At 31.3% G+C, this 25,378-nt stretch overlaps 1 protein-coding gene across 1 annotated transcript; it reads right to left on the bottom strand.

Annotated features, from left to right (window-relative positions):
- Nucleotides 1–1,455: 1,455 nt before the first annotated feature.
- LOC129227000 (protein ILRUN-like) lies at nt 1,456–23,856 on the bottom strand. The gene is given in 7 exon segments (XM_054861631.1): nt 1,456–1,552; nt 6,276–6,433; nt 8,085–8,231; nt 10,085–10,282; nt 16,888–17,042; nt 23,698–23,732; nt 23,734–23,856. Coding segments are annotated over 7 exon segments (903 nt in total). The 5' UTR covers nt 23,854–23,856; the 3' UTR covers nt 1,456–1,462.
- Nucleotides 23,857–25,378: the final 1,522 nt, after the last annotated feature.

Raw genomic sequence — 25,378 nt, forward strand, 5'->3', positions numbered from 1 at the left:
TTGATGTTAACTTCCTTTAACTCGAAGTTTTTTCAAAAATGACTTTAAATTTATTTTGAAAGAATGGGGAAAAAAAACAAACAAATAAATGACTATGAGAGAAAAATTAATTTACCTTCACTTGCAATACCGGCACAATAGACCTTCTAAGCAAGAGAATGCCTGTTGAGCCAATGTGCGATAAATTACACATGCAGAAACGGCTTGTTTTCTTTTGTTGTACTGTACTGTTTACACTTTGACATGTTGCTGGACTACGAATTTGCTTTTAAGCTGTCAAGTCAACTTATTGTACCTTTACTCAAAGGCTGATCTAAGTTAAGATGTGATCCCCTTCATTCTTTAATTCAATCATTGGCTGATAAGTTCCTGAAAGACAGAGTGAGTTTTCTTTTCTATTAAAGATGTCCAAGCAAATACTCTGTCAACGATATTAAAAAAAAAGAAAAACTTCCAAAGCGATAGAATCCATGAATCCAAATTTGAAATGAATAAAGATGTGCACCTTTCCTCATATAGAATCAGTTCTATACAAGTGGTTCCAGCAGTATTAAAATCAAACTTTTGATTTTTTTCTCTCAGTATTTTTTATTAAACTGTGCATATTGCGCTTAAAAGTTCTGAAGTTCTGTAATTTTGTCTGTTATATGTACATATAAGTAAAAATGTTCGATGGTTTTAATATCAAAAGGTCGAAAACCGAAACTAGCGGTAGGTTGAACTTCCAATAAGTCAAAGTTTTTCATCGGTTCCTTTAGATTCGAGTTATCGCCAATTCACTACATTTAACTCAACAAAAAAGAAAAAAAAACATGTTCTTTTAGAATTCATACATAAGTTACACTACAAAAGTAGAAACATATCAAACAGATATTATCTGGAAAAAAAAGTTTAAAAATATAATTTTGATAATTTAATACTTTTCCAAAAATTTGTAACTTTCCAAATCGAGTACTAATTGCACTGCAGCTATTTTTTATTGCTGACGAATTTACACGTTTTGCAATGCAAAAACAACCATGAGGTTTTTCTGTATATACTGATGTCATATTAATTTTTGTAATCATGTAATTAATTCTAGGAAAACTAAATAGAATAATTTTAATTTAGTTTTCCAAGCTAAATATCCTAAACAATTTCAATGGAACTTATAAAAGAAAATTCTACGACTGTTAATAGCAATGTTTATGAGTAGGATATTTCTTATTTAGGGTAAAAACAATTTAAAGATGTAAAATGTAGCATTGAAAAAGATAAAATACAGGCACATTTTTTAATGTGTGAGATAAACTTCAGAAGATATAAGCAATATTTTTTGAATTTCAATAAAGAAGGATTCGCAAAATTTATAAAAAAAATTTCCGGGTTACAATTAAGAACATAACTGACATATTGCAAGCAGTTTTTAATAAGCACTTATATATATATTTCTTTTATATTACATATAATTTGCCTTAACACTTCATGGAATCATTTCTTCACACGATGACTCATTTTTTAACAAAATTTCTGTGACATTTGGTGAAAGGAGGAACTGTGGCTTCAGAGAACACTGCAATAGAAAAAGAGCAAAATTTGTACATAAATAAAATATTTGTTTAAAATACGCATAAATATCATACATTTATTTCATATTTATTATCATATATTATATTATTTATTATCATATAATTATTATTCATATATTTTTTAATACAATATTAGAACCAGAAGTACAGTAGGCGCCGCTTAATGTGATCACGGTTAATGTTATCATTTGCTTAATGTTATCAGAATCACAAAGTCCTGGAACACTTGTATGTTAACACACGTTAAAAAAGCCGGATGTTGTAATCAGCGTCTGCGTTTATTATTATCACTTTTTCATAAACTTTCAATTTTTTCCCCGTTTTTGTTCCTCAATTAACAGAAATACATAGGCAAACCCTAACGAGACTAACTTTCTGTGTAGCATTTTGTGTGTTTTCAATAGCTGTTCAAAATTTTTCTAGGAATGAAGCTACAGAAAATTCGCCCCCAGTGACTACAGACTCGCTTTAAGAAAACTTTCTTTTGCAGTGAATAAAATGCAGTCGCTGGACATGTTGCAGGCATTGATGTAGGGCCTCCATTGTTGCCATTACTTTGTACGATGTTAAAGAACTGTGTCGAGATTGAAAACAAAGCAAAGTTAAATTAAAATTTAAATAACAAGCAAAACTATGCTGGAAAAGATAGAAAAGCTGAATGTGCTTTGAAACTGGTTAACGAATGTCAGGGAAAACAGTCATATTTTATTTCACCTATTACTATGTGATTGAAAATTGCATAATTTAGCTTTAACTTTTTATAATTCACATATTTCCATTCTGTAAATTTAATAATTTATAATTTAAAACTACGTTCAGTTGACAGGGTTCATACACTTTTGGTTAAAAAAAGTTCCCTGACTTTTCCAGGTTTTCCAGGTTGTTTTTTAGAAAATTCCAGGTTACTCGCTTCATTAAAAATTTAAGTTTAAATAGTAATATTTTCAAAATAATTAAAATTGTTTAAAGTAGCAATGCAGAAGAACTGAAACTTCTCCCCTTAGATTAAAAAAAAAAAAAAACTTGGATTTTTTTCCCTTTGTTTTTTCTGTCAAAATTTTAAGTTTTTTTTTAAACATTTTGTTCAAAATTGTTTAATTTGTTTACCATTTGTTGAAAACAGAGTACTTTCAACTTATTTTAGCGTTTTTTTTTTTTTTTTTTTTGATGTCACGCGTAATATTATAGCGTTTTGCTATAGTCCTGCAGCAACCTTTTAGCATCCGCTTTTGGTTTACAATACTTTTTATTTTCTTATAAGTAGGTTACACAAAACATATTGAGCAAAATGCAAAGCTAAATTTTAATATAAATATGGTTAACTTGTTGCATCAATTGGCATACCATGTAATGCATAGTAACAAAAATCAAAATCCGCCGATCATAGGCCAATGCCAATAATCTTTTTTTTTTCACATATTAATGGACGCTTACATTAAAATTTCAAATTTTCTTTTCCAGAAAGTATAGTTAATTTTCAAAAATTCACAACTTTTTGCACATTTTAATGTTATTTTCAATGTTACTCATTGATATAAACATCCAATTCTGTTTCTGGAAGTTTAAGTCTACTTCCATTGTGCAAACGATCAAATATGGCGACAAAGTGAAAAATTTAAAATAATAAGTAGATTTTTGGATTTGTAGTATAAAAGTAGTAATAAATAATTAATAATCCTTAAAAGGATACAATAAAAGCAAAATAGTCAGTATTTAGCACATAAGAGTATAAATCAATTAAAACAAAAAAATGTTATGAAGATTAAATTTTGCATTTTTCCAGAAAATAATTACAAATTATCCGAAAAAAAGGCACAATTTGTGTTGTTTTCAATAGTTTGTATTGCAATTAACATCCAATGCCGTTTTCGGGAACTTAGGCTTTTAAAAAGTCTTGTGTACTTCCATCTTGGGAATGACCAAATATGGCGGCTATGCCCAAAAATAAGAAATAACTTTTTTAATTTGTTGCATGAAGACAATTAAAAAATAATTAATCTCCATGAAACTACAATTCATTGAAAAGTTTTTATCACATTTGCGTCCGAGGCAGTGAGGATAAGATTAAGTTTTAAGAACAAAATTTTTCATTTCTCAAGAAAATTATTTTAAATAACAATAGAAAATCAATTTGTAGACCATTTTTTGTTATTTTCATCAGTTTTCAATTAAAGAAAACATCCAATTCTGCTTTGTTTTTAGAAACTTAGGCATTTTAGGATCGTATCTACATCCATCTTGTGAATGACCAAAGATGGCGACTACGTTTCACACGTAGCTGAAATGATTTTCCGATCAAAAAAAAAAAAAAAAAACTATTTCCCCCGATCGACCTTCCCATCTACAGGTTGTGCTTCCGAAGCAGTAAATTGTCTTCTCTCCTTTTGAGTTTGTGCATAATTGCTGTTCACCTGATTTTTTTTCCCTTGGGAACTACTGAGAGCCAAAAATGGCGGCTGCTGAAGATTTTTTGGGTCGCCACTTTTTTCATTGCTTTAAAATTGTTACAATTTTTTTTTAAATACATCGATAAAAATGAAGATTAGATCTCATAAAACCAAATTCCCTGGGAAACCGAATAGAATGTTGTGGCAACCCATCTAAAACTTTAGGCAGTAGAAAGAAATGCGTTCTCCTCACTGACTCCATGTAAGAAAATTTTCGCTCTTTTGGCGCATTTTTCGTTGTGAAAAAAAAAAAAAAAAACGTTAATTTCTCGATCGCAGTTTTTAAGTGCCAGCGTCGGTTTAGATAAAAATTTACAATTTTTTTCGTGAAATCACAATAAAAACGAAGACTAGATCTCATGGTACTTAATTCCTTGGGAAAAAAAATTTTTGGAGGACAAAATTTGAAAACTCCCTGACTTTTCCCTGACATTTTTGACAGTGTCATTTTCCCTGACAATTCCCGGTTTTCCCGGAATTCCCGGAGCGTACGAACCCTGGTTGAGTCATTGTGATTTTAATTCGAGGTCCCCAAAATGAATGCACCTTAATTGGAAAAAAAATCATCATTTTGTGTCTCCTGGATTCTTTTCGGTTATTGTTATCAGTGGGTTATTGCTATCAATTTTTATTTGTCCCAAAATGATCACATTAAGCGGCACCTACTGTATCATACATTCACCTTTAACCAGAAACTGAAACTTTAAGAAACAATGTTGTGACACAAAGATATGCATGCCTTTTTTTTTAAATAAACATACCCAATTATTTTAGACATTTATAAACTCTTTAAACTGTTTTAAACCATTGTTTAACTTATATTGTCATTTCTTACACAAAGAACTGAATTTTTACAGAATAAAATAATTTTTTCGGTAATTTTCTGTAGTTTTATTAGCAGTCAAGTGCACAGATTAGTTTTTTTGTCTTTGGCATAAACTCAGGAAACTGAAGATTTTTCACTCACAGTAATGAATAGTTTACACCGTAGCATGTAACTCATTGAAATCAAAATGACATAAACAAGTTAATGTATTAAAATAAAATGAGATCTCTAACTGTTATTAAACATTAAACAACCTTTAACACAACGTATCATTTAAATTTCAAATATATTATTACTAAAAGTGTTGTTGTTGTTAATTTTGATGCCCCTTGGAGCACCCAAGGTGATAGATAAGGAAAGCGTTAATCCATTTTTGAGGCTAATATAAGCAGCTTCCGTTTGACTGAGCCCCATTTAGTTGGAAGTCCGACTTTTGCTCAGACACATAAGACAGATAGCACAATTCAGATTCTATTACAATTCAAAAAAATCAGAAGAACACCCAGAGCAGTAGGCGGGAATCAAACCCGCGCTTCTCAGCTTGCAAGCAGTTGTTGAGCAATAAATACCACTCGGCCACCAAGGCCCCACTAAAAGCGTTACTATATTAAAACACAGTTATATTAAAAACACAGCATTTTATGTCATGTAAAATGTTTAGTAAAATAAAAGGATAGGTGAAAAATTAAAAATGATTTGTTATTATAGTTTGCAAAATCCTTATTGAAAACTACATTTTGGAACGCAAAAACAAAAAGCTTCTTGTCTACTGGAAATGATAAACTGACAAGTTTTTTACAGTTTGAGATCAAAACAGAAAACAAAAAAAATAAAAGGATTTAAAATAAACAAAATCAAAGACTTGCAAACGTATAATAATGTATAATACAAAATTTAAACACATGTAAAAATTATAGGAACTAATCCCCCCTCCCTTCCCCATTTTTGCACATTAAATATAGCACTTTAAATTATCATCGTGAAAAACTTGATTAATGTACTGTCTGGTTTTCACGAGAAAAGCTCCCGACATTAAGTCTGAGCCCATCTACTGCCGTAGAAACGGACTTCGTTCATTTTCTGCAAGGGTTAGCAGGAAAGCTTTTTTGGCACCATTTTGCCACTCGTCTGCTCGCCTTTGTGCAGTCGTATTGGTTTTTCCAACATTGAGCTTCTCTTGAAAAAAATGAGACGCGCCTTGTTACTGTAGCAGTAGACAGGCGCAGACATTTCAGCGGTGGCTTTGCTCGTGATGGTCGGACAGTATACTGTCAAACTGAAACCAAATGAAAACTTTCATAAGTTGAACTGAAGCAACTAATGTTGATCAAAATTTTACAATCAAAAAGCAATTGTTTAAAAGATATTCATATTATTTGCACGTAAATTCAAGAAATATGAACTTTTAAAAGAAAGTATTAAAAAAAAAAATACCTGGTCAAGATTTTGTTTATCGGGCATTTCACATGAACATTCTGCTTGGGGTAGTGAGTTCTCTTCACACATTGGGGCTACATGAGAATGAACCGCCTCATGTGACCATGAGATACCCTCTTGAGAATGAACTGATGATACTGTGTCAGAAGATGATCCTACAAAACAAAAACTTTAATTTAAAATTTTAACAGTAAAACACAGACACTTTCATTAAATTTTTAAACACCTGTAACAGGCTTTGCCGATATATATCAGTCGATATATATCATGATATATTTTATGACATATATCCAATATTTATTTTGAAAATATCATGATATTTTGATATTTTCAATATTTATTTTTCCAACTACAGTATTTTCAATATAAAAATTATATTAATCAAAGTAATATTGTTCATTTCGTTATAAAAAATAACTAAAAGGTTATGTACTATATTTTTATAATGTATTAATGCATCATCAATGTAACAAATTAATATAATATTCTTTTTTTTAATTTTATATTCATACAATTATTAGTAATGAAACAATTTTAATTCATATTAAAAGTGCCTGATTAAATATTAAACTTTGGTCAGAAAAAAAAAATGTCTTATGACTGTGCACCAACTGATGCACATTGTTTATTTCTGAACCATACTGTAAAAGTAGCTAACAGAAGAAAAATGAGTAAAACAGCTAAAGTTAAATGAACTATATTAAAATTGATAAAAATCTAAAATGAAACATTAGATATAAATGAACAGAAACCTTAATTTTAAGTCTATATATTGTAATAATAATAATTAAAAGAGTGATTTGAGGATGCAATTGCTATTTTAAAGACTTAGATTTGTGCTGAATGAAAATATCGGATATATATTAAAATATCGGATATATAGCAAAATATCGGATATTTTTGGATATTTTCAAATCTTGACTGTAAATTATCCATCGTCACCTCAGAGCAACAGTGATATATCTAATCCTAGAAATAACGCTAAGGTATCTTACTGTTGTTCTGAGGCGATAATATACAGTTTGTGTTGTATGTAAGTTCTACTTTTATGCGCTTTAATCCCTTTCAGGATATTTTGGACTGTGCTTCTCCCTTAAGTATTTCTCCCAAAAGTTGGGAGTATTGGGCAATTTTTAAGATATTTTAAACAGTAACTTATTATTAAAATATCATAACTATCATTTCTCTATCTGAAGGATGACTTCTTCCCTTTTTTGAATCACATAGATAGTTGAACAGTAGGTGTAACATTTAAATAAAAAAAATGATTGAAAAATATAGCAAGTTTTGACACTGAAAAAAAATAGATATTTATTTTTGTAAATCTTCATTTTATGTTGATTAATTACTAGTAACAACTCACTCTAACTTGGGGAAACAAAAAGGAAAATTCAAAAACCTAGCTTTATATAATGCTAACCATAAAGTTTAAATAAAATTGCAAAAAAGGAAATAGCAAACAACAATAAAATATTAAATGAACATTCCGACAGAACAAAAAGTTCAATTAAAACCAAAATTAATTAGATAAAACTTATCTTATCTGTCACTACAAAAAGATATGAGTTACAATAACGTTTCCTGCTGGTGTTTGAATATTTAGGGGTATATTTTTACAATATCCCACTATCTAAAGTTGTTGGCCTACCTTTAGTATTGCAATATTTGTGAAGAAAGCGCATTTGCAAAAAACTTGGATACATCTTTTGCAAGGCTACATGCTATGTTAACAATAATGATTTACACCAAGTTTAAAAGGTGAGCAGGAGGTAGAATTTTCAGGTTCTTTGTTCAATTGAAACTTACCATCAATCTTACAACTAGATGAAGCAAATGGATTTGTGGGCATATTAGATGATTTTGGTGGTGATCCAAGCTGATGAAACGCATCCATCTGTTGAGTTAAGCTCAGCAATCCACCTTCAGCTACTGACACAATCACCCATATCACTTCTAAAAAAGCATTACAATTCAATGAGAAAACATTTAGGATGAAAGAATAAACTACAAATAAAGCTAAGAAATTATTAATATGAAAATCGCACAGAAAATTATATAACCCAAAAATTGGAACAAATACGTCCAAATATATTAGTGCGGGGCTGGCCAAAAAGCCATTAGTTATATGGATATTTTCATAATACAGTCAAGTCTATATTTAACAAAGTCTTGTCTGTTCATTAAATTCATTAAACAGAAGTTTCTTATTGATAAAGTAAAGTAAAAGATATAACATTATCTATCTGCTTTATTGACGTAACTATGTATTCTAGAATGCAGTCTGTAATGAAAAGTCTGTAACCTTTCTACATCAAAGTTTGTTGTACAAACAAATTTTTCATAAAAAATATCCCACTTTTGTAAAAGTTTGAATAATCTGCCTGAAACTTGCATAGGTTTCTCACTATTTCTTCATTGCCTTTTTTATCACTCAATATATCTTCATTACAATTCCTAACGGTTTTCAAGTTGTGTTTTTTTTTTTTTTTTTTTTTTTTGTATGATGATGAGTAATTGCAATGCTTTCATAAATGTAGAGAAAATTAAGATTTTCTTGAACAGCTCCAGTATCTTTTAGATGTTGTCATTTTTCTTGTAAACTTGTAAAGCAAGTGGACTGATCATCATCATCATCACATTTTGCATAATATTTGAAACCAGCTTAGTTCATTAGTTAACAAAGTTATATAACAAAGTTCATTATCCCAGATATCATCATCCCAGATAAGGATATTCTGTAATTAATGCAATACTCCTAGAGATTTTTTTGTTTACTAAGGCAAAAAAGCTTTACTAGAATTCTCTCGCAATGATGGGCTTTTAAGAATTTTTTAAATCCAATGGTTAAATAGCAGGAAAGGAAAAAAAATATTTAAATTCTTCAATTTGTATTCTGAAGCATAGTCAGGAGGAAAAAAAGAAAAATCTACCAAATGATGAAGGTTTACAATTTTCAAAAGGAGAAAAATGCGGAAACTTTTTTCATATAGAAATCTTTTGCAATATGGAGAGCAAATTACATTCAAAAATCAAGGTTTTATAAACATATACAAATGTGACAACCAGCAACAGGTTCCACACCCAGATAGGCTGGTTTTAGTCAATTAATTATTCCCCCATGAAAATCATTGGCTCATTTAAAGCTATCTATCCCTTTGCTCATTACAACTTCTTCCGTTCAAGTGTTCTAAGTGCCCACAGCCCTACTAAAGAAGTAATTCTTCCTAATTCCCAGATTAGCATGAGATTTTAATAGCTTAAAATAATGAACCCTTGACTTGTCTTCATACACAAATTTAACCCATTAACATATTTCATTTTGTTAAATTTAAACAACTGAATCATGTCATAAGGGTTTTTACTGTAGTATCCAAAACCTTGCCAACTCTGCATCAGAGTTATTAACTAGGAATGGTACTTATGCATTATTCTGTAGACCATTTTTGGCAACACTAAAACTATTGCCAAATGCAAACAAAAATAAAAAAATCTAACAACAAATCTTTAACTCAAAAGTCTGCCGTAAGACTTTCCGCCAAAACGACTTTATTATTTGCAGTGTATGGCATGTTTGGTGAAGTTTTGGCTTTGACAAACTCAGTTGATGGAATAATGCATAAGTATACTCAAGAAAATGGTTTGAATGTTTAAAATTTACAGTGGCTTGCATTTTATAGTTCATAAATGCCAGGTTTTCTTATTCTAGTTAAATAACTGAAAGTTCAATTAACAATAGGAGTACTTTTCACTAATGCAGATACGTAGCTTAAACGCATGTACATGGAATACTTAAATGTTAAAAATACCTCCAAAAAACTGCCCAGTTGCTGTACTCATCCTCCACTGGCCCTGGTACATACCAGATGCACAAGGACTAATCATTTCAACTGAAACATCAGTCATTTCATGAGGTTCAAGGGCATCAACTAAAACTCTATCTACATGTCCCATGCGATCTCCTGCAGTGAAGCGTAAGCAACATCCAGGAGGCCAACGATCATCACCTATGGAAAGTTATTATAATTTAATTACATTTCATAAATTTTGAATTCCGATGTAATATACAAATCATGCTAAATTTACAGTGAATCAGGGTCTTTGCTGCACTTTAAGTTTTCAAAGCTGTGTCTTAGAAATGCCTGCCTGCAGTTCGATGGATGTAAATTTCCCAAGGACACCATATTTCCAACAAAATATATTATTCAAAATAGTGTCTAAAACCAGTATTTTGGGAAAATCAAATGGAAATTATTTCACCCATGCTTTGCACACTTATTTTTAAAAACAAATGCCAAAAAAGATGCTACTTGTAGTTTCTTAAAATTTATTTTGATAAAAAACATGGGTTAGCTTCTGTAGTAATTTACTATACAGTTAAACCTCCTTAACACGAAATCGACAGGGACACCAAAATATTTCATGTTAATCGATTTCAATGTTGGCGAATTTTGTGTTAGCAGACAATTCTTTTTGTTTTTGTGACTCAGAAAATATGGGAACCAAAGTACGTTTGTACAAAAACGTACAAACAAGCAATTATATTTATAGCTTAAGTTAGAAACTTATATTAAGAAACTTAAATTGATTATCAAAATAGAATAAATTGTATTACCCGTATACATTAATTTTTAAAAAATCTTCAAAATATATTTGCTTCAATGCTTTGAAGTAACATCCTTTTACAAAAGTATCTATCTCTTCTAAACAGTTTAACACACGCGAGGGATTACCTTGCTGCATTAAAGACTTGTTGCAGAGTTTGTAATGCTTCCTCCTTCCAGTGGCGTACCCAGGGGGTGGGCTGATAGGGCTACAGCCCCCCCCCCGAAATTTTCAAAATTAATTATAAAAATTATAATAAAGAACAAGTTTTTTTTTATGATGTATTTTTGAAATCTTACATTCGTATTGATATCAGAAAAGCGATACATGAACTTTTCTTAGCTACAGTTCATAAGTATCCCCCCCCCCAGCTCAAAGACTTTCGAGCTCAGCCCCCCCCCCCCCCCGAACTGATTTGTCTGTGTACGCCGCTGCTCCCTCCTTCGTTTACACCAATCAAAGTTTGGGCTTCAGAATCACACAGTTGCATTTTTTGCAAAATTAGAAAATACTATTCAATTTGTGAAAATGGAACAAGCTATTTTTGCTTTTTTGCTCCAATATAATAAGAAAAAGAGGGGGGGGGGATATGCACAATCCGAGAGAGGAAGCAAGCATGGCGATATTGAACTTAATCGTATTTATAAATCTTACCTAACATGTATAAATTGCTATGAAGTTCAACAATATTTTGTCTTAATGGGCATTATGTCCCCCCAATTTTTAGGGGATGTTAAAAAATTTTTTTGCTTCCTAAATACTAAGAATAAATATAAGAATAAATTCTGAGTTTTTAATTTCAAATTTTTAAAAAATATTACCTATTGTGCATTTATTTCTTCAAAGATGACAAGGTCGAGTTTTAGCATTCTGCTAAAGACTTTTACCCAATTTTAGCTTTTTTGCTAAAAGATTTTCAACTTAGCTTAAACCTTGCAGCATCAGTATCGTTTTCATCACCTGTTTCAAATTCATATATTTTCTTTTGGGATTCCATAAATGTATCTTTGTCAGCCTTTGAAAGTTAGTAATTTCATGTGAAAGAATAGGGATATTTTTTCCAAGACCTTGAAATTTACTTCGTCTAAATCATCTGCGTGTTGAACGATTGATTTAACATTAATTTGTAGCTTTATTTGATAAGGAATAGCATTTATTTCGTGTTAAGCGAAATTTTACTTTAAACGAGTTCCTATTAACGGGCGGGCCTGAACGAGAGGCCATGTCAGCTTAGTCAGAAACTAGGGGCCCGGGTCTGAAGGGGGGGGGGGACACCACTGATGCAAAAAAAAAAAAAAAAAAAGATAGGAGAGAAAAGAAGGAAAGAAAAAAAAGAAGGGGAGGGAGGCTCCGAATAAGGGAAAATGTAAAGATTAAGTAAAATGTACACTTTTGGTATTTAGTGTTGCGACACTTAAAATAGAGTTAATTGTTCTCCAGTAAGCAGTTTTGAATTTTTTTCCTTCTTTTTCCCAATCTTTTCTCCCCCCCCCTTTTTTTTTCTTCTTTTTTGGGGGAGCAGGAGGGGTTCGCCTTGGCTCTCTGCGGCCCTGTTAGCGGGGCCTCACAGTATTATTTTCTTATAAGAAAAAGCATTAATATGTTTTCTGAATGAGTCTTATGTAAATCATGCACAAACGGTTCTACATAATACATTTTTATATTGTGAAGGCATAGATGGCTCATCTGAAGGACAAGGAGGACAACTGTCCGGTCACCTTGTCACTCCACTTTACAAAGTGCAAAATTAATGATGAATCAAAAATGGATTTCTTGCACGGTGAATTTATTTTAAGAAAGTAAATAATAAAGTTTCACAATTCTAAATTAATACAGCCTAATTTTACAATAAATAAACCCCCTCCTCCCTTATCCATATCTCTGAGCTGTTTTAGAGCTACAGCCACTTGCCACTTATGTTTGAAGGTGAGTACATTTAATATGCAATCAGTTTTGAATCCAGGCTGAGGATTAAAAAAAAACAGCAAAATGCATAAATTTTATGCATATTAATTTCAATATTTTCTTATTATAACATCAGCACTTAAGGGTAATTCCATATCAAATCAACCAATGGTCAAAACGTCATGTCTTTAGATTTTGCTCATTTTTTGTTCCAATGGAGTATTACCACAACAGAGAAAATATACAAAGTTTTGGACTTTTTCACTCATTTGTTTTCGAATTATAATATTTTAAAGTTTTGACGAAATTGAAAATTTTTCCTGACACGTTTTCTTTAAATGGCCGTAATTAAAAAACTATTTGACTCAGAGTTAAAACTGGTAGTGTTTTGTTCTGTATTTAATAGGGTTTTATAAAATATATGACATGACCTAGTTCTACCTTTTTCTTTTTTTTAAACATTTTTTTGAAAAAAAAAATTTTTAATTTGAAAAACTCAAAATCGAAATTTTTAATTTTTTTGAAAAAAATTTATGTTATTAAGTCTTACTTTAGCAACATTTATGCAAAATTTCATGATGGCATTATTGTGGTATCATAAGAAAAAAAATATTTACTCTTTCAACATCTTTATTCATGTAACAATTCATACTGCTTGATCAGCTGGATCATCCAAAGGGGGTGGAGGGTGGAGGGATGGCAAAGACTGTGCCATTAAGATTTTTAAGGGGATGTTTAAGGGGCATTTTTCTCTGTAAAGAGGTTTCATCCCTGTGTGGGGGGGGGGGGCTGTACAGTATTTGAGGAGGTGTTATTGGCACCCTTGGCTTGATTCCTTTAAATATATATAGATGTTTATTTATACAGAAATATATATATATATATATATATATATATATATATATATATATGCAGGTTTTTTTAAATAGCCAAGAATTAAAATTTATTAATTGAAAATATATTAGTCTACTTATCGATGGCAAATGGTCCGTAATCGAAAGTGTTGAAATAATTCAGTAAAGCAAAGGTCTCCAATCAACATTTTTTCAATCCTATGTTCATGGGTTGATACAGTAGAAGGGCTTGACCATCATGAGTCATGCTTCAGCACCTACATCCCTGCTACCCATCCCCTAAGTAACCACTTCCACTCATCAGCTGCCTGCTGTAACGAACCCTTAGGCTTTCTCCTGGTCAGTGGCGGATCTAGCCGATCATTTCGGGAGGGGCCATCCAAAATTTTTGAACAAACTCTCGAGAAACTTTATTAAAATGAATGATTCTAAATCGAGATTGAGTGTGTGTGTTTGGAATCCACCCTTAATAGAAATATTTTACCTTAGAGGCTCTAAAAATCTAATTTTAAGCTATTTTTACACGTTTTAATAAAGCGATAAGGATTTGTGAGCTCTCCCAACGAAACATTTCGAAATTAAAGCCATAAATACGCAAATTTAGGCTCTCTTTGGTCTCGAGAGCAATAAGTGACTCTGAGGACAACAGCATTTAGAGAACGTCCAAGTGTCTGAAGTTGGAATCAAGATATGATGCAAACGAAGGAGAAAAATTTTAGGAATAATAGTTCTTTTTCGAGGAGAGAGATATAATTTCTCCCCCAATTAAGGCCGAAATTTCTTTTAATGTAAAAAACGTGTTAAATTTTGTTATTTTTTCATAATATTTTCGTTTTTTTCTCCTTAAAATAAAAAAAATTAAAAAAAATCCTACAATCACAAGGCTTTGGGAGGGGCCATGGCCCCCATGGCCCCCCTCTAGATCCGCGCCTGCTCCTGGTGTAATATGAAACCCGTCTGCTTTCTCCCACTACAGAGGCATTGAAATCTTCAGAACTTTGTATGTTCTTGGACAGTGCACATTCTAAATTTTACTGCTTGCTTTCTTTGAGAATTTTTTTTCCAAGTTTTATTCTTATTTTAATGTTAAATTTATGCATATTTTTGTTAAGAGCCAACTTTCAGTTGAAAATGGATAAACAATGGAGCATATTTTGCTGCAATCCATTTAAAAAGGAAGGACATTGGGTGAAAAAAGATCTAAGAACTGCAAGCTTGTGGATGACAACACTAACATATGGCATTGAAGAAGGAATGAAAATTTGTACTGCTTGTCGCATACAATTAAGTAAGCAAAAACGTTCTTCAGTTCCTGAAACTGATGATGTTATGAATGAGTTCAGCAAAGATCGAAAACCAGGCTCGAGTACAGAGGATCCCGAGTTCATGAGCCCTCATAATGGGGATGTACAGTTTGAAGAAATTGTGGGCTATATTGCTTGTGCCTATGACAGCAAATGGTGGATAGGATATGTAATTTCAAAAGACCAGGTAGAAGAAGAAATCCAGGTTTCTTTCCTTCATCCTAGCGGACCATCATCATCATTCATTTATCCAAGAAAAGCAGACATTTTGACCATTCCTAAAAATTTTGTTCCGTGCAAATTACATCCTGTCACTGCTACAAGCAGAACATACCAAGTCTCGAAAGAGGAGATGGCAAAAGTATTTGAAATCTTACGTAAGAAGAAAGTATATCTATACTATAGGACCTACAAATCGAGTTCTATAGTAGCAAAGTGAGTTACGCACATCTCAAACTGCTTCTTAATGGGCTTAAAAAAATATTAAATTTTATGTTGTAGCAATTAAATTATATATAAATAAAACTTAAATTTGCTTTTAAAATATGGCTAAAAAAGCTTCAGTAACTTTTAAATTGAAGTTTTCAAATTTAAATAAAATTTAGATTTTTTATTCAATAATAAATATTTTTTCACCGAAAAAATTGTTTGAACTTGTTAATATGCTTGCAATGCTGCCAAGTACTTGTTTTTCTATGCAATAGTCCCGGTTTAAACTTTAACTACTTTTCATTAGAACAAATGTTTTTTACAAATAAAATTAAAGCAACTGTTTGAAAGAGAAATTTTTTTTTCTCCATGATACCACAAAAATGCCATCATGAAATTTTGAATTTATGTTGCCTAAAGAAAACTAAGTACCCTGTTTTTTTTTCCAAGAAAATTAAAAATTTTGATTTTTAATTTTTGCAAAATATTTTTTTTTAAATAAATGATTTTTTTTGTAGCTGTTTTGTTATATATTTTTTTTAACTTCCTAAAATACTGAACAAAACAGCACAAGTTTTAACCTTTTAAGTCAATTAGTTCTTTGATAATAGCCTTTTAAAGATTACTAAACAATGTAAAATTTAAGATACTTCCAGAGTTAAAAAAATTTATAACTTTGGAAAGAATTGTTGAAATAATTTGAAATTTCAGATTTGTCATCATGGAGGTGTGTATCATAGACAGATAAAAAATCATTACATTCTAAAACATTGACCTTAAAAATTTATTTTTTATTGGTTGATTTGACATGGAATGACCCATTAAAGCACTGTTGAAAGAGGAAAAAAAATTTTTTCTGCATGATACCAAAAGAATGCCATCTTGAAATTTTGAATAAATGTTGCTAACAAAAGGCTAAGTAACATATATTTTTTTCAAGAAAAGTAAAAATTTCGATTTTGAATTTTTACAAATTAAAAAAAAACTTTTTTAATAAAAAAATTTAAAAAATATTTTTTTAGCAACTGGGTTTTGTTATATATTTTTGAAAACCTTATAAAAGACTAAACAAAACAGCACCAAGTGTAGACTTCTAAGTCAAATAGTACTCTAATAATAGCCCTTTTAAGATTTTAATCAATGCAAAATTTCGGATTCCTCCAAAATTTAAAAAATGTATAACTTTGCAAAGAATTGTTGAAAAAAATTTGAAACTTCAGTTTTTTCATCATGGAGGTAAGTATAACAAACAGACAAAAAATCATAATAATCCAAAACATTGACCTTCAAAATTTATTTTTTATTGGTTGATTTGATATGGAATAACCCTTAAAATAGTAAAAGTGGCCACAAATTCCAAAAACTTGTAACTCTTTTGAAAATGCTACTACTGTTCCTCAGAATATTTTCTCCAGCTTTAACCTTTATCGCAAAAAAAAAAAAAAAAAAAAATTAAACTGGAAATTCATTGAGTAAAATTTATGCAACAAGTATACATTATAATAGGAAAGTTACTTGGGTTTTGGATTTGCCAGGTTTTAACAAATTTCATATTTGGTGGAACTGCTTCACCTTCCCCAATGGTAACATCTCTGACAAATGACATCCTGGGCACGTTATAATTTGAAGAATCAAAATCAAAGTATGCACATACAGCAGCTTGTAAGTTCCTACAAAAGGATGAAAATTATCAGAAACATAAGAACAAAGTTAAAAAAAATCATAAAATTGAGCATGATTTGAATTTTAGAGAAATAAATGATTTTTACTGTTTCAAATCTTTCTTTCATTTTTGGACTACATATTAATACTATTTTAACACGATTTGAAATCATTGGAAGTAGGGTGGTCCAAAACCAGTAAAAAATGTGCCCAACTACCACAAAATATCTGCGGGACAAGTGATTATTTAATGTCAATTGAGCCATTTTACACTATTACATGTTATCAGAAACGTTTTTAATACTCCTACAATAGTATTTTACACATAGAAAATCAGCTATGCACTGAAAAAATTTAACCAAGCGTATTTTCACGCTTTGAATTTCAAATAAAACATTCAGCAACATGGAAAAAAAAGCAACTGGAACTGTTAAAATGTTATATTTGAATGCTTGTTCACTTTTCAAATTTAAAATGCCAGTCCGACGCTTAACTTGATGTGCGTTTTCTCCAAATGATGAAAGGTGCCAACTTTCCTGTAGAGAGCGCTGTAGTCTGACTGGAAAAAGCATTGTTTACATATGTAAACGTGTTATTTCTGCTATGAAAAGTGATGCTTTTTCAATCTTTAAAGTAAAATTTCATTCTTATATGGTTAACTGATAAGTAGTGCAGGGTAAATTGATACCAGAAACATAAAACCAATACTGTTTTTCATAAATTCCTCTTTCACATAAAGCTGTTCACAACCCAGGATTCAATTATTTCTCTCTTGCGTTCACAACTGGTAAAATGCAAATTCATCCCTAAAGAATGTTACGTTAAATTACATAACAGTGAATAAATACTATTTGTATTTTTCGGGATTATAGTTAAATTGTTGGGATATTTGATGTAAGTAAATGTTGAGACGGTTTAAAACATTCCTTTTTTAAAAAACAAAAAACAGTCTAGAAAGGAACCCTTGCTGTTTACAGATTATATAATACAGTAAAACCCTTCCTAACGGACACCCCTCAAGTGCGGACACCGCTCTTATACAAACATTTTTTTGATTCCCTGATTCCAATGCATATAACATTATTAAACCCCTGTCCTGCCGACACCCCTCTATTGTGGACAAAAAAATTTGTCCCGTTAGTGTCCGCATTAGAGGGGTTTTACTGTATTTTGTTGCATATTCAAAGGAGGTATTAAAAATCGCAATCAACAAGTTTTTAACAATAATAGTTTTTAACAATAATTAACAATAAAAGTTCCAGTCGCTTTTATTTTCCATGTTGCTGAATCTTCTGACAATATCGGTAAGACTGCAATATATTTGCTCTAAGGATATTTTTCCATTGACTTGGTGAGTTTTTCTCTATCTACCTCGGGCAAAAGCCATAGGCGGATTTAGGACTAAGTTCCTGGGGGGGCAGGATTTTTTTTTAGCAACATTTTATTGCCCCCCCCCCCCACTCCCATGTTTTTGTCTTTTTCCTGTGATGCATAAGTCCATGCTTTACTTTTTTGTGTGTTGTTTTGATTAATGTGTGTTTTCATGCTGTCCTTTTTGAATTGACCTTAAGAGAGGGAGCTGGTATCAAGCGAGTGACGCAGGGCTCTCTTTTAAGAGGGAAATAGAATGTCTCCAATTTTAGGAGGCCGGGGGTTTCTCCTCCGCAGGAAATTTTGTAAAATGGATATAAAATTCTGCATTTTGAAGCCTTATAGAGGTTAATTGGATAGACATAGAAATTGATAACTAGATTATACAGTTGTACAGTTTAGTTCAAACTTGGTAAGAAACAGCCATTTTAAGTTTGAAAGAAAAAATAAGCTATAGATTTCTCATTATAACAACCTTTTATTAATTATAAGTAGAGTGCAGAAAACGAAAAGGAATAGAGGTAGTATATCATTTTTTTTCCTGGCTAAAAAGATTAACAATATGCAGTAGAAGTTACTGGAGCACATTTTGCTTAGGATTTTCAAAGTCTTATCTAATTATTTTCAAGGACTCTAGAATAAGTAAAATAAATGAAATTATTTAACGCACTTCATTTGTACTTTCCAGTCTCTGATATTTTAGTACTTGATTGTAAATTTTTACAGTCCTGTTCTAACTTTGAGAAATAGCTATTTTAAATTTAAAAGAGAAAAGTAACCATAGATTTCTCATGACAGCAACTTTTCTTCAGTTGCAAGTGGGGCAGAAAACGAAAAGAAATAGAAGTAGTGTATTGTGTATTTTGTCCCGTGCTAAACAGATAGACAATATGCAGAAGAAGTAAGATAAAAGCAATCAATACAAAAGAATTTCTAAATTACTGCATTCGGGATTGAATAACTAGCAAGATATGAAACATATGAGTCACAAAAATTTATTTCAAATAATGTTACAAACGTGAGAACCATGATTTTTACATTTTTAATACAGGATGTGGCAAGGAGCTGAATTTGACATATCTTGGCATTCCTCCCCCTCTACCATTTGTAAGACATTTTAAAATTTAAGGTTTGTAGTCACACGTTTTGAAATATTCAAGGTTTTCAAGCACTTAAAAATGAAATTAGTTTTTTCAAGCAATTTCTATTTTTAAGGAACGAATCATGAATTTTTTTTTGGGAATTAGGGATCCATTTCAAAGCGGGGGCCCTAAGCAATAACTTGTTTATCTTGTAGGCAAATTTGGCCCTGTTTGTAATACTCACTCTTACCTACAAATTTTTGCTTGATTTTTTGAAATTTTTACGAAAATTCGTCAGTTTTCACGGTTAAAGGATTTTTACGATTTTACCAATCTTTGTTAGGTTTTTTTAGACTTTTATAAAATTTCAGCAAAATTTTCCAAAACTTTTGATGACTCAATTATTTAGATTTCAATAATTGCAAGGACTGACTCACTTAGACTTAGATGATTATGACTAACCTTACTTTTTAAACAGTATTTATAAAGTAAGTAAAATTGTACTCTCCCTCCAAGTTAAAAGATTCATTTAATCAGAACACTCAGATAACTGAAATTTATTCAGTTTGCGATAGTATTTATTCTCTCTCTCTTTTTTTTAAGAGAGAGAGAAGGAAAAAAAACTATGCTTTTTAGAATTTCTTAAAGGGCCAATTAATCTACTAAGAACATAAATATTATGCACAAATATACTTGAAATGTGGACACAAATCATAACGAGTAGATCGTTCTGTTAGCGAGAATGGGGGCGGGGGGAGTTTTCCCCCCTTTGCTTTAGGTTCTAATTTGTCAAAATAATCGTCAATTATTATAAGTGTTGCAGCTTAATGTAAAGCTCGTTTAGCCTATATTTTCATTTATATACTTGCCCAAATGGTTTTCAGTCCAAAATAGTGAATTTAGACACATTTTTATCACCCCAGTGACAGCTGTTTTATTTGTATTTAATGTTCTTTTTTTTTTCCTTTTCTTTTCTCCCATCAGAAAAGGACATTCGCTTTTCTCTTCATTTTCATTAAACTATTCAAAAAAAGAAAAAGTCATGATTTTTTTGTTTTAAGATTTTGGAAGATATGTTGATGTTGCCCCCTTATAAATCCACCCATACCCTTCTGAAATATTCAAAAAAGAAAAAAATATATTCTTTTTTAATTTTTAAAAGATGTGTTGTTACTACATAAAGTCCTCCCAAAACTGGGGGGTCATTGCCCCCCTCTGCCCCCCCCATAAATCCGCCCATGGCAAAAGCTGTAAAATTACGCTCACATAAAAAAAGTGTACATTTCTGCTTGCGCCCGTCCTCTTCCATTTTATCCTTTTATGTTTATAAACACTTTTTTATGAAATTCATAACAATTATGGTCCTTACTGTTTTCGTTACATTTCACTCCCCCCCCCCCCAAACATTTTAGGGAGCATTTTCACAACTGGAAAAACTTGAGCAAAATTTTTGCATATTGTAATTATTTCCATCACCTTTGTTTGTATATTTGAATTTTCTGCATTTATGTTTTGGTAAATTTATCTCAGGTGCAAAATCAGATTAATATTTTAAATACTGTTTTTTTGAAATTGGAAGGAAACAGTTATTTACAGGGTTCAGTCATCAGTCAGGCAGAAAATAAGTTGCACAGCGAGAGAGAAATACTTTTTATAAATCTATATGTATGCAAAAAACATATTTCCAGATAAATGTTTTTAGTTTTTTTCTGGAAGGTGGACCAGTACATTTTTATGTTTATCGGTTCGAAGAACCATTTACTGTTTTTTACGACTTCTGATGCTGGCTCTCAAGCATTAAAAAAATAATAATAAAAAATAAAAAAATAAATAAAAACACATTCAAGAAATTAAAGTTTCAATCACATTAAACAGTAACTTTAGTTAGGTTAACCTTAAACTATTTTAAGCAGATTATGGAAGTGCAAATTTGGTTGACAAGTTATTTCTCGCAACCAGAAGTATAGAACTATCAAAACAAGTATACTTGTACATGCAAAATACTGACAATAAATAGTCTTGTTTTGATTTGAAATAAGTCTAGAATAGAAGTACATACTTATTTAATTTAAACTACAGATTACTCCAGGTATTAACATAGAAAAGTAACTTGAAAATAAGTTATGTAACCCATTTTGCTAAAATAAAAATACCTTTGTTTCAAAAAATGTTGTCAAATACTTATATTTAAGCATATCTTTCTAATATTATCCTTTAGCATAGAGAAAAAAGCATGGCTTATAACTCTCAGTATACCAGATTTAGGGGAGAGCAAGCTCTGCACTGAGCAGCGACAAATTAACCTTATTTCTGTTTTTTCAGGGAAACTGGATAGATAAAAACTAGTATGGTCGGCATGGGCTACAGCTGCCAGATTTGCCCCAGCTCGAAAAAGCCCAAGATTCAACACAAATATCTACGACACATTCTTTGCATTGCAAGTTTTTGTAGATTTGTGCTTTCTAAGATTTGTTGTTTAAATTTTCAATGTGCTTTGTTTACACTTTTCAAGTTTGAAATTTCATACCCTGACTATTTTCTACGTTGCTTGTATTCATACAACAAGGATTGGCTTGATTTGTATGGTTTCCTCCCCCCCCCCCTTTTCTTTCTTTGGTGCATTCAAAGTAGCGATGCAATGAATAGCATAATCAGTTTTTGTCAGATGTTTCCACATCCATATGCTCACATCTTTTTGGATTGAAAAATATTTCTTGTAACCTTAAAACATACATCTGCAATTGTTTACAAATTTGTATTTTTTTAATATTGCTAATTTTGTTTTCACTTTTTAGGACAAAGGAATAATTTTTTATACAATTCTTAGACGGTGTCTTTTAGAGATATTTTGTACTGTATGATGATAATAGTGCTTCCTACAGGCAGTTTTACGTAGCACCCCTGCTCCATTTAAGTTTAAAACTCCTAGTTTCCATTTCTTATTATGCCTTTCTTGCTTCTTTGAAGTTTTAACAAAACTTCATCACAAAAACAAACTTCTTTTTGTTGAAAGTTTAAGATTGCCTGGCCTTGAAACATAATGTTTTCATTTTCCTGTTCTAGTAGAACTGAATTTGAATGTCCTTCTGAATTTTCAGTTTTAAAATTAAATCGTAAACTAAACATTAAAAAAAAGGTTTTCCATTGTTGAAAAATATTTTTATTTAACGCAGTACCTACTATACAAAAAAGTTTTTAAAAAAGCACCTTTTCTCCAACAAAATTTATATTAAATAGTGCCCTTTTATCTGTCAACATTCTGACCTTTTTTCATGGGGGGGGGGGGGGGGGCAGCATCCACAAAAAGAAAAAGCCTTTATGCAGAAATTTTCTACGATATAAATTCTAAGTACCACTGATTTAAATCACAATCAAATGAAAAACAAAAGAAAACTATGCTGAAGGATGAAATAAGTGAAAACCCAACTATTAATCCCTCCCATCTTTTAATAAATAATAGTGCAATAATATAACTTCATTTTCAAGAAGTTGTTGTCACATATAATATCATACAAAATAGTTAACCCATTAATGCCCTAAATTTAAGCAAAATTCATTTAAATTACGTAGGGAATCTAGTGAAATGACATTCCACAGTCAAACTGTGGTACAGAAATAAATTCCACTCTTGATAGGAGTTGCAAAAGCAATGTTTACCAAGGAAATGAAGTAAAACTAGTCAATAAACTGTTGCTCGGAGTTAATGAATTTATCACAAAAAAAGAGGTATTAGGATATGGTTTGAATATTGTCACAACGGCATAATATGTTCGGACGGGCATAAACATATTTAGAAATTTTTCTTCAAGTATATAATCGTAACTTTACATTCAAATTTCAGCGATGAAATTGAATTGAAATAATTGAAATGTTTCCGAGCAATGTACTTCTCCACACATATAGCAAAGTGTAGAATAGATAGCAGTTACTACGATTAATAACAAACATTACGACTATTTGTTTTTCAATAGTATTCGAAAATTTATAACTTATTTACTAACAATAATTTATGATAACCCAACATTTTTGAACCAAATTTCATCAAATATGAAAGTATTTTATGAACTAATACAAACAAATCCACTAAGTTTCAGAGCCAATGAGATGAAATAAACACTGCGATATCCACACAACTTCAAATAAAAACTACCAACAGAACTATTAGTTTTCAAAGGACATTTTAAAAAAATATTTTTTTAAAATAGAATACCAATTGTTCATATCCAGGAAAAAATGACATCCTGCCCGTATTTAACTGATTTCCTAATAGCTTCTGAAATTGCGATATAAGAACATCTCTATCAGTTGTACCAAGACAGCTGAATTGTTGAAGCAATCCAGCATCGAGATCCCCATCAATATCCATTTTTGAAACGAAAACAATTTGTCCAAAATTAATCAAACATTTCGAAATTAACACATGTTGCAATTTTGAAAACAAAATATTAAAAACACATGATGAATAAGTGCTCGGGCATAACAACCAAGTAAACCAGATATGACGTCAACATTAAATCACTAAAATATAATAGCAAAGCTGAAAATAGCCAGATTCAGTTTCTGTTTTTAAGCAACTGGAGTGCGACGTAAAACTGGAGTACAGTACAACCTATGCGGAACTTTTTGTTTTTCTTTTCTGCTCCAGCTGCAAAGAAGAAACTTCATTTTAGGAAAGAGACCCAAGAGATTCTGTCATTCATAGTTTATATTAAGCACAAAATCAATCTTGCATGCATAAATTTAAGCACTAGGAAGGGCGAAAACTTTCTACATAAATTTTGCTTGAAATTCATTCACAGTTCAAACAGCAAGATTCAAAATGAGTTTATTTTTTTCTTAAATAGTGCCAAATGTTTTATTAGAGAATTTTCCGCATTCTCTCACTGCTTAAAAAACGACAAACTGTTTTTTTTTTTTTTTTTTTTTTTGAGCAATCACAATTGCAAATTGTTTTTATTTGACCGTCCTTGATATTTGGTTTCTTTTTCAACCCTCCACACCGTCCTCTGCAGGCTCGGCTTCTCCTGGTCGGTTGCGTCCAAGTCCTACACACGCTCTATTACATAAACACATACACACACTATTATAACATGCATACACACAGTCTACACATACACACCTACACACGCAACCGCCCAAGGGGAAGAGCAGGCTCGTTGGGACAGGAGCCGTTTCTAGAAACAATATCTCCAATGAGTAGGGTCCTGTCGCAACTTGTGATTGCAAAAAAACATAATTTGAATTTAAAATTTTAGAATTCAAATTAATTTTCTTTTCCTTTTTTTTTTGAGGAAGGGGAGGGAAGTAAATTATCTTTACCTGATTTTAGAAAAGAAAAAAATAATTATTATTATTTACTTTTGCATGTATTTTGTTGCATTACTCCTGCAAGATGCATCGAGAACATACCTTTTGCCCTCCTTCCCCCTTCCCAGGCTTTGAAATAAGTTATCAGAGGTCATTTTCGAAAAGTATCCAGCAGGGTGTGCACCTCCTCCCCACTCCTCGCCCTATAACGAACATCGTCTGAAATTTCATTTTAAAACTTCAACTCAGTGGCGGATCCACGGGGGGGGGGATTGCCCCCCCCCCCAAAAATTTAATTTGAAAAATTTCCGCAAAAAGGTCACTAGAGTCCCCAAACTCTCTTTTTCCTCTCCCGCCCCCTCCCCCCCCCCCCCAACACATCACAAAAAAATCGTTCCAAACCCCGTTCCTTCTCTCCACGTCATAAAAATGGCTTACACCTGCGTTTTCAGGAATTCAAATTTCAAACAACTTCCGGAGAGGTGGTAAGCCCCCATGTCCTTCGTTCCGCATCTTTTAACATCATTTAAAGATTAGTCTCAAAACAGCGTTTTTGGAACTATACATCGAAAAGTCTCTGGGGA

Source organism: Uloborus diversus, chromosome 1, assembly GCF_026930045.1.
Source record: "Uloborus diversus isolate 005 chromosome 1, Udiv.v.3.1, whole genome shotgun sequence".
Classification (NCBI taxonomy): Eukaryota; Metazoa; Arthropoda; class Arachnida; order Araneae; family Uloboridae; genus Uloborus; species Uloborus diversus.